Here is a 16,124-nt window from a genome sequence, read left to right on the forward strand (position 1 = left end):
TTTCAAGGTTTTTGAGTTTCTTGAGGAGAATGACAGTAACTTATTCATCTTTGATCATCAGGCAACTAACATAATGGCCAAATGTTAGATGGTTAAAAAAAAAAAAGCGAAATGAGTGAATGAATGAAGATAAATATGTTTATGCAAATAATTATAATTTCATTGTAGGATAGACTCCTCCATGTATGTGAAATCAAAGATGACAACAGCAGGGTCACGGACTTGGGAGACATCATGGTGAGTGCATCGTCTTTCCTTCTTTTAGACACATAGCAAGGGTTGTTGTGCTTTCCTCCCATATCATCTTACTGAATGGAGACAATTTTGTGGTCAATCTTTGGGGAGTACAGACTCACTCATTCATGCATCCATGAGGCTGTCCATCATCCATCTAGCCACCCACCCACCCATCCCCTAGACAACTTCCTGTTTCTATGCCATGTTGATCCCTGAGACTACACAGGGGAAGTGTATAGCCCCTGTCCTCAATGTGCATAAAGGACCACCAAATTCTGGCAGTTATTAGGTTCATCCTCTATCAAGTTGAAAAGAATTATTAACTTTCACTCATTTTACTTTTATTCTCAGTGAAGACATTTTTCAGGGAGAGGGGAAGGGATATGTGGATTTGGGAACGTCAAGAAAATTGAGTGAGTTTGAAACAGTTAAATAGTAAATGCTGGAATGAGGCAATAGGTGTACGAAGTGACTGCTAAGACACCCTCAGAGCACATGGTGGCCAGAGAGTAAGCATTTGTAGTGCGTTGCTACAGGACTCATTAGAGAACTGAGAGTAAGCTTAACATTTTAACAAAGAGGGGAATTTAAAATAAAAGCTGGGGGATATTGTCTTCATCTGAAAAAAAAAAATCAAGAGATTGGTTAGCTTTTCTATGAAGGGAAATAACCTTATTCTGAAGTTTCCTTACAAAGATTAAATCTGATTATACTGTGTGGAATAAATGGAATCCAAAAAGATAGCAAGGAATTTCTTATAGTTCCTCCTCATACTGAATTGAGCATGTGGATAGGGTGGACACGTGAGAAGTAGAGAACATAAATAGTATATTCCTACAAGAATCACAGAGAGATCACATGCCAGTCACCTATTCTAACCAATTTTCTTTAGTCAGAACCTGGAAAGGTCAACTGAAATCACTAAAACTTTAAGAAAAATCAGTGGCAGGGAAACAGACTGCTGTACAAAAAGGTAATACCAACCACACATCAAAAGCACATTAGTATTCTCAGAGGAATAGGAGAGAATTGCATCTATAAAGCATGAACATGTGACTAGCAGAGTTACAAGCAGAAAACATTCTCCATATTCTTCACCTTTGCTCTGGTTACAGGTATAAACTCTCAGCTCCAATCTAAAGGCAAACCCTCAAATGAAAAAAAAAAGGTACATTTTATGTAGAAATGTCCTCATATTACTCGCTATAGTTTACATTTATTTTTTTATTAAAATTTCCAAAGAGCTATCAGGTCGAATTAAAAATGAGGAAATACAGCCCAAGATGATTAAGAGATTTTATTGGAACAAGAAGATAGTAAAAAGAGTAATATGTGCACTAGGATGATGCTCAGAATTCCGTGCTTGTCTTCCCTCACACACCCATCCTACAGAAGTGTAAGAAGTGCACACTGTATGCCAGGCAAGTGCTCAGCATTCAGAGGACGATGGTGAATAAGTTATTAGTATGCTAGTTCCTTCCTTCGAGTAATTTAGTTTGGAGTATAGGTATGTGCACTAGTTCTCCGAGGCTGCTGTAACAAATTATGTATACAAACTTAGTGCCTTAACGAAGAAATTTTTTTCCTGGAGTCCCTGGGGTTAGAGATGAAAGGGAGTTGGCAGGGCTGTGCTGTCTTGGAGGCTCTGGGGAGGATTCGTTCTTGCCTTTTCTAGCTCTAGAGGCTTCAGGTGTTTCTGGGCCAGTGGCTGCATCACTCCAATGTCTGCCTTCCACCTCCACCTGGCCTTCTCCTATGTCTGTGTTTTCTCCTCTCTGTCTTTTATAAGGACACTTGGCGGTGGACATAGGGTCCACCCAACTAGTCCAAGATAATTTTGTTTTGAGATTCTTAACTTAATTCCATCTGCAAAGACCCTTTTTCCAAATAAGATCATGTTCACAGGTTCCAGGGGTTAGGACATGCACATACTTTTTTTGGGGGGCGGGCGGCACTGTTATACCACTACAGCATGGATACATGAATAGATCATTCCAATGCAGTGTGGCGCTATGCTGGGGTCCACACAAGGGCTTAGAGTACCACAGAGGACATCACGAGGGAGGCCCCAATTCAGTCTGTGGGGTTCAGGCAAGACTTTTTTGGGGAAATGACATGTAAGATGAAACCTGAGGAATGGCAAGAGTATACAGGTGGTCTGGGAAGAGCTTTCTGGATGGGAGAGAATGATGAGTAATTCAGAGAAGTTTAATGTGGCTATAAAACATGATGAGGAAATGTACAAAAATCACGCTTGGTAGGTAAACAGGGCCCAGATTGTGACTGTCCTTGAAAATCGTGTCTAGAATATTAGTATTTTATTTATTTTTTTAAATATATATTTTTTATTTCAGAGAGGAAGGAAGAGGAAGAGAGAGATAGAAACATCAATGTTGAGAGAGAATCATTGATCAGCTGCCCCCCACTGGGAACCGAGCCCACAACTCGGGCATGTGCCCTGACTGGGAATCGAACCTTGACCTCCTGGTTCATAGGTTGATACTCAACCACTGAGCCACACCAGCCAGGCTAGAATATTGGTATTTAAAATCTGTGGAGGGGAGAGGGACATATTTGCTTTGTATAAAAATAATTTGGACTGCAGTACAGAGAATAGATTGTTGGGGATTAATGTTCTGTCACGTGTTTATTTACTGTGCCAAATTCTCTGTGCCTCATCCCATATTGGTTTGTAGGATGCTGCCTATAAGAGTCTAGTCAACTGAACAATGTCTTGCTTGTTGGGTAAATGAACACGTGACAGAACATTAAACTGACTCCAAAGAAACTGTTGGGATGTTGCTGCAGTCATTCGAGCAAGAGATGGTGGGGGATAAAAGAGGTTGGGATGAGAAATATTGGGGATGTAAGAATTGATATTTTTGAAACCATCACTAATGACTGCCAAATGCACAGGTGCATTTCTACATTGTTGCTAAGGTTTCACCTGAACTTTCTAGAACTATGACTAGCCACAGGTACGTATAGTCACGTAACAATACAAATCTAACAGCAGGTTTGAATAAACATTTTGAATTTGTGAAACATAACTTTCGCATGGACTGATTTCCTTTAGTTCCTAGAGCTATGGCTCCACTTTCATTTGCATTGTGGCAAAGTAAATCTGGATATTTTACATTCCTTCCTAAGGGAAAGGATGGGGCTGCACATTGGGGTGGTGGATATTGCTCCCGGCTCACTCGTAATTATATGCACCTGTTTAGTTCATTTGGTTTCAAAGAGAAGGTTAGGAGTGCAGAAGGGTGTTATCAAAGTGATAAGGGAATTCTGTGCAGAAAGAAAGAAGGCAGCCGCAGTGGGAGAAGGTAAATATGTCACTTTGAACATGAGCAGCTCCTCCAGGAGAATGAATGGCAGTGCATGTCGGCCTGCTTCTCATTGGGTGCCCACTGGCCACAGCAGGCAGGTACTTAATGACTGACATGCAGAAGACAGATGACCCAGCCTCTGACAGTGGCCTGGAGGGCAACCTCAGCGGGAAATATTTGCTAATTTGCTAATCGTTCTTCCGGAATTAAATTTTATTGTTAAGTGGTTGAAATGGTAACAATTACTTGGACACACAGTCACGGATAACTCCCCTGGACTGGAAATGTAGAACCACCACAACATAAATCCCTAGACAAGGGGATTATTCACTTCTTTGGTATTTTAAGCGTGACTTTGTGGCTCCTTTATCTTCCCTCCAATACACTGTTCCTGGGTTCTATTAACACACTTCTACTATTTTCTTCTTAGTAGAGACTGACTTTTAGTTTTCTTCCCTGAGCTCCTGTCTTGTATAGAAAACCTGCATAGCCGTTTTTATTATTCGCAGTAGTCTGTTTTAGTCTCGCAGCATAAACAGTGGATTTGAAGTGACTTTAGCGTAGGTTGATAACACACAGCATAAAAACGTCCCCTCTCTGAGCCTGCAGCAATCATGTTTATCTATACCATCCCCAGCCTTTAAGAAGGTCTGCTGTGACTCTCCGTACGATACCAGAGCTCCATCTCCTATTGGTCAACCCTCTGATTTTGGACGGAGTATTAGAGGCACAAATACGGAGCAGCCAGCCACACGCATCACTCACTACATCAATGCAGTGACTTGTCTATTGACACCTCTCGAGTACATTTGGTCCTCTTCAAAATGAAAGGATGGATGTGAAGGTTAGTGATTAAGTTTCACAGTCCACTGGCTTACTGTAAACAATACACTTATTGCCTATTTATTCTCTATTAAGAAAATAAATGGTCTCATTGGCAGGGTGGGGAATTTAGGGTTACAATAACCATAAGTGATTGCGTATGAGAATGTGAGAAACAGATTTATTTCCACTTTAAATTGCCCAGAATAGGCTGATATATCACTTAGCATGCTTTCTTGTTTCTAGTCTAGACAGAATTTTCAGTATAAAAATTTAGTGATTTACATAATTACTAATAGGTTTAAAAAAAAAAATCGCATGATGATCCTACTGAAACTCACTGCCTAGTTGCCTTTCTCCCCTGGCCTTCTTAATGATTGCTCACAGTACGGAACTTGTTTGAAATACTTTTCAGCTTGTTTAAAATTATCATGCCTCAGCCCAAACACTGTGGACATCTGAGAGAAAGCACTTTGTAACTTCTAAGTGGATAGAGATAATATTTATGATAAAAGTCTAGGTTGATCACAGGAAAAGAATACAGAATAATTGAATTAAATGAAAATCATGCCTCAGGAAACAGCAACTTTTTATTATAAACCTAGAAACCAGGAGAAGCTGAGAAAAACAAACTCCATTTTTGATTCTCTTTTCAGTTAAACTTTTATTTTATATTTTTGTCAGCATATACATTAAATGGTAGTTAAATTCTTAAAGCTGTATTTTTTTCTCCCTGCACATGAAGTGGACCAATGTCTGAAATAGAAGGATAAAACATTTCCTTTCATCATTCAAAAAAACCCTTAATATTAGGTTTATGTTACATTGCGCTGTTGGCCAATTCTTCCTGATTACTTTAAAATTATAGCTTTTCCATGATAATATGCAACTCAGCATCTTCTCTGCGGAGCAGCAAGTTTGCATTGATAACAGAACATACCACTATTAACGCACTAAATTACAGCTCTTTGGCCTTGTCAATACACACACATTATTCCAGTTATAGAGAAAAGCAAGGATGTTTAAAGTCTCTTCCAGCTGGAACATTCTATGAACCTATGAAAAGCAAATTCTCTGTGCCTCATCCCATATTGGTTTGTAGGATGCTGCCTATAAGAGTCTAGTCAACTGAACAATGTCTTGCTTGTTGGGTAAAGGAACATGTGACAGAACATTAAACTTCATGTTACCATCTTACAGCAAAATGAAGACAAAATGCCAAGAATGTGATTGAGGAATGAATTAAAAATTAAAGTCCCATCTACATACTGTGAAAAATAGCTACTCTGCACTCAAGAGCTCAGCTGTTTGTTTCTTTCTGTTTGTTTGTTTGTTTAATTCTTTGTTGTTGAAAGTATTACATAGTCTCCTTTTCTCCCCATTGTCTTCTCCCAGCCCACCCCCCCCCACCCCTATTGTCTGTGTCCATTATATGCATACAAGTTCTTTGGTTGATCTCTTACCCACCTCCCCACCCCCGCCCACCCTCACCTGCCTTCCCCTATTCAATGCTTCTATGTATCTGGATCTATTTTTATTCATCACTTTATGTTGTTTATTATAGTCCACAAATGAGTGAGTCCATGTGATACTTAGCTGTTTGTTTCTTAAGGTAGCACTGGTCAGCTGTGTTGACTCAAACTCCACTTTCCTGTGCCTTTGGGGAAGTGGGGGAGGCGGAGAAAATGGTCCACAGGCCTCAAAGGTGATACTTATCACAGAGCTGAGCCTGCTTCCGGTTGGTTTCCTTTTGCACTTCCTTTAGAAACATGGGAGCAGAGCACCATCAGCCAATTTGCTAATGTCCCCGGGGCAGGTAGCTTCCACCTAATTCCTGTGTGTTTGTTCACTTCCTCTACTCCAAGTCTCAGTAAAGAGGCTTACTTACTGCAGGAAGCCCAATATTGTATCTCAGGTTGTGCTTGCTTACTGCAGATATTTGAAATTAATTTATTTATGCATATGATTTATATATGCCTATATAAAAATATTTTTAGGTAAACTTATCTTATCCTTAAATTTCCTGTCATAGTTTTGGGCTTTATACATTACTCTCAGATCTATAACTAGGGCAAATATAGTAAACAAATAAATAGTAACATCTATTACTAGTTAAAGTCACATGGTGTTTACTATGTGTCAGGCACTGTTTTCGTGATTTTATATATTAATTTTCCTAATAACAGAGTGAAGTATCCCATTATACAGATAAAAAAACTGAGGCACAGTGAGAGTAAGTAACATACAAGATTACAAAGCTCTAAGTGAGGGAAGCAGTTTGAGTCCACTGGCTTAATTACTTTGTTCTATATAGAAGCTGTGGAGATTTACCATGGGCTATTCAGCCCTTTGCAAACCTCCAACTAAAGTACTCAGTGACCCTGGCTAAGTATATATGCTGTGAATATAGATTTTGCTAGAATTTGACCTACTCCCAGATAGAGTTCTGCAATTCTTCTGTTATTTACCTGTCAGATCCTCACCTCGAATTTTGGTTAAAAAAATGGATCATTCTTGTGGTTGTACTCTGTAGCTATTTCATCACATTTTCTATCTCATTTATGCTCCTAACGGTCTTCTGATGTAGGGACTCATCTCAACTTTTCAGGGACATATAAGGCCCAAGAAGATTAAACAGCACCTTCAATTTAGATTATGCTCTTTCTCCTCATCCTAGCTTAATCGCTTGGTTAGAAAATCAAGCTCCAACCAAGCTATTCATTTTCTAGACCAAATAATTATGCCATTTGAATTTCTTTTAAACATCCGGGTTAACTTGTAATGTATATAAAAAGCAGTAAGTCCTTTTGAAGTTTCGCTGGCTCAAAAAATAGAACCCCAAATTGAGGAGGTTCATTAATCACTAGTTTTATTCCTACACCAATGTAGAGACAGAACTGAAGAAAGAATACAAGTGTACTTTCCTATTTGCTTATGTTTCCTTTGAAAATTGTGAGGTTATCTCTAACGTAGCACTATAATTTTCTCAACAGTTAGAAAAGTGTCTGTGGAAGAGAGATCTTGTTGGCAGTAGGGAAGGACTTTATTTCTAAGAACATGAGCCAGAACACAAACAAGAGTTTGTTGGAAGCCTTGGGTTTAGTGCCCAGATAACAGAGGCAGTGCCCTGTTATGTAGGGTATGCTAGTTATCCCAACTTTTGTGGATATTGGCATTTCTTCGAGGGAGGCAGCCAACATCTATGGTGGTTTTGTTGGTATTAAAAGATTAATAAGTTGGTCCTGGTTTATGGTAACAGAAATCCATGCGGAAGAAACTAAATGTTTCACTGTTACCATAGCCTCTAAGGTGCAATTGGCTCTGGAATACCTATTAATTATTTAAAATAACATCATAAAAATGTATTAATTCGTGCTCCAATAAAAACTGATGTTGGGTAAATGTGAACTTATTAATGATCTTGTTGCTAATAATGTAAATCTGCAGTTTTGGTCCAAGTCTCTGTTGGAACGCAGGCCCATCACACTTCATAACTACTTAAAAAAATAGCTGCAACAAGAAAAGTTCAGATCTAATTGCTTTCATTCAGAGGATATTTTTCCACCTTAAAGGCACCTGGCAACAAAGCTCCCTACTTTATGTGGCTTTCACAATAGAAATCAAAAGGAAATTTATTATTATCTGATACTCTCTCAGCAAACTCCCTTACTCTCCTATCCTCACTTGTCTTTCAATCTCTTATTCTGTTATCCTTGTCATCTCCTCTCCACTCCATTCCAAACTTCCTCAAAGTGACATTAACCAGAAAAGACAGAGTGGGGCCTGGCCGGTGTGGTTCAATGGTTAAGCGTCGACCTATGAACCAGGAGGTCAGGGTTTGATTCCTGGTCAGGGCACAAGCTCAGTTTGAGGGCTTAATCCCCAGTGGGGGGCTTGCAGGAGGCAGCCAATGAATGATTCTCTCATCTTTGATGTTTTTATCTCTCTCTCCCTTCCTCTCTGAAATCAATAAAAATATATTAAAATAAAACAAAACAATACCATCTGCTCAATAGGCCCTGAGTGTAAATCATACTGTCATTATGAATCTATCTACAAGCTATACAGGGTGGGGCAAGAGTAGGTTTACAGATGTTTGCATGGAAAATAATACAATAATCAATAAGTAATAATTGAATAAACTCCATGTTTTGTGTACTCACAACTGTAAAGCTAGTTTTGCCATACCCTGTATATACTTAACCCACTTTCTATTCCTTCTCTCTATGTCCTCTAATATCAGGCTTATTGATAAACTCTAATTCTTCCAGCAGTCCTGGCTATCATTCAACATACTTTTTTGGGGGTCTTAACCATCTTTTTTGTTTTTGTTTTTGTTTCTTAGACAAGTTTTTCCTTCCCTTTTATATTCTTTCATCTGGCCTCCATTCTTGGTCCGTTCTATCTCCCGCATAATTTACTATGTTCTTTGTGTCACCCATGAGTCAATGTTAACCTTCCCATGTTACACGGCTTACATATAGGCATTTAGGAGATAGAAACAAGTCATAGAAAGGAATAAGAAGGTTCTTTTAGATATAGGTGTGCTTTTACCAAATTTACACATATTTTAAAAATAGGGTAAAAAGAAAACATTTGATTTTTGTCAGTCATTGGTAATTAATGTTCAGAGATGAACTACAGTAGATACAGTATAATGTTTAGCTCCTGGGCAATTTTTCCACAAGAAAAAGTGTAGCATTTGATAACTATCATTTCAACAAACAAAAGAGTTTCCTAGTACGGAAAGGTATTCTGTAGTGTGAAATGAAAGCACCAGGTGTTTGTACAGAATGCCCCAGAACATACATGCAGCCTGTTTATTCCTTGCACAACTCAATATACTGAAATATATTTATGTTAAGATATTGTTCATTAACATATTTATGTGATGAGTTATCTCTTTCTTTATAATAGAGTCTCCAACAGACAGCTGCTGGCCAAAATGCAGCCTCCATTTCTGAGCCATGAGTGCTGGGTGTGGCCATGAAGCTAAGTTCTAGCACATGAAATATGAGGGGAAAAGAAGCATGTACCGCTCGGCCAGCATGGCTCAGTGGCTGAACATTGACCTATGAACCAGGAGGTCGAGGTTCAACTACTGGTCAGGGCACATGCTTCCTGGTTAGGGCACATGCCTGGGTTGCAGGCTCGATCTCCAGTAGGAGGCATTCAGGAGCCAGCCAATCAATGCTTCTCTCTCATCATCGATGGTTCTATCTCTCTCTCCTTCTCCCTTCCTCTCTGGAAAAAAAAAAAAAGTGTGCACCTTCTGGGCCTGCCTTCACACAGAAGTGTGGCCATCCCCACCTTTCTTCCCATGGACTTGAATATGGATAAGGGCTCAAGGTGGCAGAGCAGTTAGATAAAAGGGGTCTAAGGCAGGGGTGGGGAACCTTTTTCCTGCCAAGGGCCATTTGGGTATATAATATCATTCTCAGGCCATACAGAATTATCAACGTAAAACTTAGCTTGCTGTATTTGGTCAAACATTTAATTAACTCACCCCTAATGCCTTGACAGGGCCAGACCAAATGATTTTAAGGGCCTTATATGGTTCATGGGCGGGACACTTCCCACCCCTGGTCTAGGGTTTGGAAACATAGAGCCGACACCTGGATCCAGAACTGCTTATATACAATTATTATGTGTGCATGAGGGAAAGATGTTCAAGGCACTTTTATGCTGGTTTTCTGGGATGGCAGGCCAATCTGTAGCATAACTGATACAATTTAGTTTATTGTTGGAATATGAGGTTTGTGTTCCAGTGTGCAATTAGGTGTCTCCTCAAAGTTCAGATCGTGTTTGCATTATCTTTTGGAGTTTATTTTGCTTTGTCATATGGATTATGTTTTATGCGAGCAAATGAAAATCTGTTCATACATTTGTGTAACTATTATGGTTATTCAAAAATTTGGGAACTATTTAAATAGCCTCCAGAGAAGACTGAATGTTGGACTCTCTTTAATTAGTAAACCACCATCAAGAACAAATACACGAGTTCTCTAAAAAAGGTTTAACCTCAAGTCTTGCCCTACATATTTTCCATCTTCACATCTCGTTTGGTTTACAGAGACCACTTCTTAGACTGTCTCCCTCCTCCAGATTGCTTTGGAATTTGTCTCTGAGAATTGCTCTTAACCAGCTGCCTTACCCCAAAGACCCACCCACACCCTATAAGCTCTGGGCCTATGCCACACAGCCTTCTGGAGGGCTCATTTCTAATGTCTGCTCATAATCTATTTGGTTTTCCTTTGATTTCAGTGGCTTCGCTTCAATGATATAGTTCATCATACTTAGGGGAATTGTTAGCTTAAAAGGTTAATATTTACATATACTACAAATGCAGTCCTCTCCAATGGAAACTCCTAAAAAAATAGACGTGTGGCTATCCTGATGGCAAAAAAATCATTGGAAAACAAGAAAAAATACATCATATAATACAATAAATGCCTGCCAAGATTTATAGGTTTCCAGAAATGATAATTGGGTGCTATTTCAGTACATTCTAAGGATCACTCTTTTAAGCTGTTTTTGTTTTCAGTTTTTTTTTTTCAAGTATTAGAATCTTGATTGAATGCTGACCCCAAAAAAGCCAACCCCCCAAAACTCATGCTCATAAATTCAGTGAAGGGTTAGTTCACTCACACGACCGTCAGATAATGAGCTGATTAAAGTTCTCTAAAATTTTATAAGCTCAAGTTCTATCTCACCTTTCCAAGCTCTAATCTTAAAGCTGTCAGAATAGCTACCGCCAACAAATAGTATAAATGATACAGACAATTAAGCAAAGTCTTTTCCAAATCTGGCACCTAATACCTTAGGCATGAAAATGTGTCTCACCCATCTCTCCAAAAGGCTTACTGATATATCTATATCTATATCTATCTATATCTATATCTATATACCTATATATATCTTATTGATTTTTTTTTACAGAGAGGAAGGGAGAGGGATAGAGAGTTAGAAACATCGATGAGAGAGAAACATAGATCAGCTGCCTCCTGCACACCCCCTATTGGGGATGTGCCCACAACCAAGGTACATGCCCTTGACCGGAATCGAACCTGGGACCCTTCAGTCCGCAGGCCGACGCTCTATCCACTGAACCAAACCGGCTAGGGCAAGGCTCACTGTTTTAAACTAGATGCACTGGCGTTAGCATTGAGTAGCTGATTGAAACTCTTGTTGATATTTTGAAAAACTTTAAATATTTGTTTCTGTTTAATAAAAGTAATAGTAAACATGATAACTAGATAAAGGATTCTTTGGTGTCCTTAAAAGATGCTTCAAGTAGTTTGTATATCTAATATTATATTTTTGTACTTCCATTATTTATATGTATTTCACCCACAACTCTATGACCTTTTATAAAAGTTATATAGGGTGAAAAGTGAAAATCCCCCGCTTCTACCCTTTTGATTCTATTGTCTTAAAGTAACTGCTATTAACAATTCTGTGCCTGTTTAGCTGGGATTTGATGTATTCCTATTTAGTCATATACCCCAGCCTATAATTATATCAAATCTATGCCTATATCTATATGTCACCTATATCTCTATATGCCATATTTTCCGGCATATTAGATGACTTTTTAACCCAGGAAAATCTTCTATACACCCAGTCGTCTTATACGCCTGAAAATACGGTATATATATCTGCATCCTCACATTTTGTCATATAAGGTTGAGCTATGCTATACATATTGCTCTTCCACTGTCATTTTCCATATATACTATGTCATGAACATCATCTTTCAGTTAGTGTACATGGATCTCATGCCATCTTTTTAATGGTTGCATAGCATTCCAAACTGTACCCTAGTTTATACATACAACTTTATTATTAACTATAGCATATGCATGCCATTATAAGCTATAATTAAACATTATAGGTGGAAATTTGTTTTTTTCTTTTTTGTCAGTGATACACAATACAATTATGAACATCTTTGTGCATGTATTTTTTTATGAAGTTGTTTTATTATTTCTTTTGGTAAAGTGCTAAAATGGCCAGTTGCCAATTCAAAGGTATTTTAACTCAGCAATATCAAATAGAACAAAAATTCCTACACATTTTGATTCTAGAGGCTTCTCCTATAACCATACTTTTCCAGAGTAAATTCCAAACATAAAATTTTGTTATTAAAACTGTTTATTACAAGGCATCGCAAATGAGTTGTAGCGTCCAAGTAAATGTTCCACCAGATAATGCTATAGCACTCCAGAATGATGAAATGCTTAAAATAGAGTATTTAAGTTAGAAGTTGTAAATGGGATATAATTACAGCTCTCATAATGCAACCATGCTATAGTGACACGTCCAAGAGCAAATTCTTCCCAGCATTCTTAGTATCGATATAAATGTCCAAGTGGTGAGCATATGTTTCTGGAATGTTTAATGTTTCTGTCGGCAGTTGGGCAGGGTTTGTCTTATTTTCGGGGAGCTATGTCATAGGTCGGCTAATACCTTCTTATGTCATTATTGCATTCCCTCCAACAGATTTGATAGGGTATATGGAAATTTCTGAAAAGGTGAGCTGAGCATTCCAATCTGAACAACTTTATGGAGCATTAGCATTTTGTTACAACTTATACAAGGCAGGAAGAGTTGGCCAGAAGCACAGAATGATCTGCTGGCATATAGCTGGAGCACCGTGATCCTTGCTGCAAAGTGTTTGACTTCACTTAAACTGACTTATGACATGTCACTGATCTAGTTTGTTAGCGAAACCACAGTTTATGGAAACCAGATTTCTTCACCATAAAGAGAGTGGGAGATTTTATTCCTCATTGTAGATAGCTCAGTTGAACAGAACTGAGAACATTAGCTTTGTTAGAATGGCAATTGTGGATTAATATTATATTGAAAGAGGGGCAAAGATGTCACACTAAAGTGTCCAATCTGCGTTGTTTTGCAATGCCAATGGCCACATTGGGTTTATAGAAGAAATCGTATTTATATTTACATCAGGATTATAGAGCCCTACATTGTGGGAAGATATTTGGGAAAATCCTAAAAACAAGGCAAACTTTGTTCAAGTGTTCACTAACCAACCCATGCTTCAGGTAGCCCCCTCAAATCCTTGCTTCCCTCACCCAGATACTACTTAAAGGAGCATGGCATCTACAGGATTAGTCAGGGGGCCTGGGCATAAAAAATAATTTCAGTTATTAGCCCTTTTGGGTCAAGAGTTAAAGAAAAGCTGATATACCCATTGATAACAAATGTGCCAGGATAACATTTAAAATAGTATCAGCATATTTTGGGGGCAAGGGTACTATTGCTTTTATATATATGTAAAGCGGTCATTTTTAATATGTAATTTATACCATTTTTCTTTGATAAAATATGCTTTTCAGAGGGAAAAGGAAACAAGTCAAATAAATGTTATTAAATTAAAAAATTGAGGTTACTCTTTAGATGAGCTTTGAACAGTGAGCTTTCTCATGGTATTTAATTCCAATGAAGAAAGTGAAACCAATTCTGTCTTCAATACAGTCCCAGAACAGATTGTTCATAAACCATTATAAATAATTAGTAGTCAAATGGATAGGTTATTATATTTTAATTTTTATATATTTTGATGGTTTCCCAAAGAAGATACTCTTTGAGTCACACAGTTACATTATAGGGGAAAAGAAACATCTTACATATCCCTTTCATGCTGCCAAAATAATAAGTGATGGAAACAAGGATATTTACAACATTCCAAAAGCTAGATAATCTGCACATGTGTCTTACCTTTCTCTTGCGAAGTCTGACTTGATTATCTGTGGGTTCCTGGGTGGTCAGAGGTTCCTTCAAGTGTAAACACCGCATGCCATCTCCCGAGCTGACCTTTGGAAGGCTTTTGTTTTGATGTTCTGAGAAACCACTCTTCTGCAGGCCATTTTCAGCGGACATTCCACCAGGGTAGGAAGGAGGCTGCAGAAGGCAGCCCTCAGTATCTGCTTTTGATAATGGCAGTCCTCTGTCTGCACAAGGACTAGCGAAAAACTCATCTTGTACTGCACAGCAGGTGTTTCTTTCATGTTCCTCCTTGGGGAAGTCGGGTTTCCTTCGTTGCTGAGCAATTACAGCAGAATTAAGCAATTGCTTCTCAGGCACAATATCTTTCACATTCAACGACTCACATACATGTATGTGGGATGCATCTTTTATTTCACTTAAGCTTATATCATTACAAAGCTCCAGGCTTTTACTTATAATGTCAATAACTTTCCTCTCCCCACTTTCTTCTACGAGTGCTAATTCAGCTCCGCCAGCCACTCCCCAGGAGTTGTAAGAATCTTGGTTTCTTTCTGTGATAGGCAGCGTCTTGACTAAGGAGCCTGCTCCTTTGACGCTATGTTGGTCTGAGGTTTCGTGCCCTTGGGAAGTTAAAATCTGTTTATCATCTGTAAGACATAGATCAGAATCGGTATCCTCATCAGAAACATGCACTAGCGTTTCCGTGCTGGCTTCCAGAGAAAGAAACTGATCTTCACCTTCCTGGCTGTCACTTTCATCCACCTCCTTTGAAATGTGACCCATTGGCCTCCCAGGAAAATCTCTCAGCTCTGATGCATGGCAGCAGTCTGGTAGTGAAACACACTTCTCTTTGCGGTCCGCATTTAGAGTTGCATCTTTTTCCATACTTGCCTGCAAGCTGTCAGCTACTAGTCCATGATGACATGCTGTGTTATGATCATCAGAACTAAAAGGCTGTCCCATCCATTGGGTCACATGTTCTTCCCAGCTTCTCTTCCTGATAGCTACAGACATGTCATTGTAGTTTAACAACAGATACAGAAATACATTCCATGTGAGACAAAAAGAGATGGAACTTGATGAAAGAACTTCAAATTTGCTGACTGAAGAAGAGAGTGAGTTTTCTCATTTCACCACCTATTAAAAAATTTAAAAAAATATATATAGTTCAGGACATGATTCTAAACTGAAAATATAACTTGGAAAAGAGAGCACTTAATCTATGCTAGAAAGATTAAATTAGAAAGTTTATAAAATTTCTGTTTAATAGTATTAATTCTTTAAGAAGCAGCTTGATATAAGTAGAAAATTTCACATTGGATATTTATGATAAAAAATCACTGATAGTATTTTAAAATGCAGCTGGATTGATCCATCTATTAATGAATAAAGATATAACTACTGGACATTGAAAACTTCGGTAAGAAAATATTTGGATTGCAATACTTGATAAAATTCACTGCAAGAAACTTGTTGTTCTAGCTTACATGCTTTCCTCATTTAGTTTTGTGAACACAAGTCTTGACAGAAATCTATTTGCTGTTTGGTTTGAATTTCAACAAAGGCCACTAGGGAACTGTTCATGCAAAATCTGAGCTATAGAGACAGCATTTGTAATGTATTAGTGTGTGAAAGAGCTAATACAGATCCCAAACTCTCAGGATGTATTCACTCCAGGGAGTGACTAAGAAACATGAAATAATCCAGTTTAGCTCATATTAACACATAATTCATGGATAAGAAAGCATAGCACATATCATTTACAATGCCTCAGGATAAATACATTTACATGCATAGTATTCCTGCTACTAGCTAGCTAGCTAGCATTATTGAGTCTAAGAGAAATTCAATAACTTGTTCATGGTTATAGATACATCTAGGAAGTAAGCCAGTAGTCAAACTAGGCCCTGGTTCTAAGGCCAGGATGAGGTAGCCAACACACTTCATTGTCTCCGTGCAATGAGATTCTACCTCCACCCTTTC

At 38.4% G+C, this 16,124-nt stretch overlaps 1 protein-coding gene across 1 annotated transcript in view; it reads right to left on the bottom strand.

Annotated features, from left to right (window-relative positions):
• The window catches only part of LOC129149980 (rho GTPase-activating protein 7-like), a 303,990-nt gene that overhangs the window by 273,671 nt on the left and 14,195 nt on the right, over window positions 1-16,124 (bottom strand). The window contains exon 2 of the mRNA XM_054719937.1: window positions 14,133-15,278. Within this exon, the coding sequence (XP_054575912.1) occupies window positions 14,133-15,155 (1,023 nt within the window). The 5' untranslated portion in view covers window positions 15,156-15,278. The remainder of the gene's footprint in view (window positions 1-14,132; window positions 15,279-16,124) is intronic.

The sequence above is a fragment of the Eptesicus fuscus genome, chromosome 8 (genome assembly GCF_027574615.1).
Source record: "Eptesicus fuscus isolate TK198812 chromosome 8, DD_ASM_mEF_20220401, whole genome shotgun sequence".
Taxonomy (NCBI): Eukaryota; Metazoa; Chordata; class Mammalia; order Chiroptera; family Vespertilionidae; genus Eptesicus; species Eptesicus fuscus.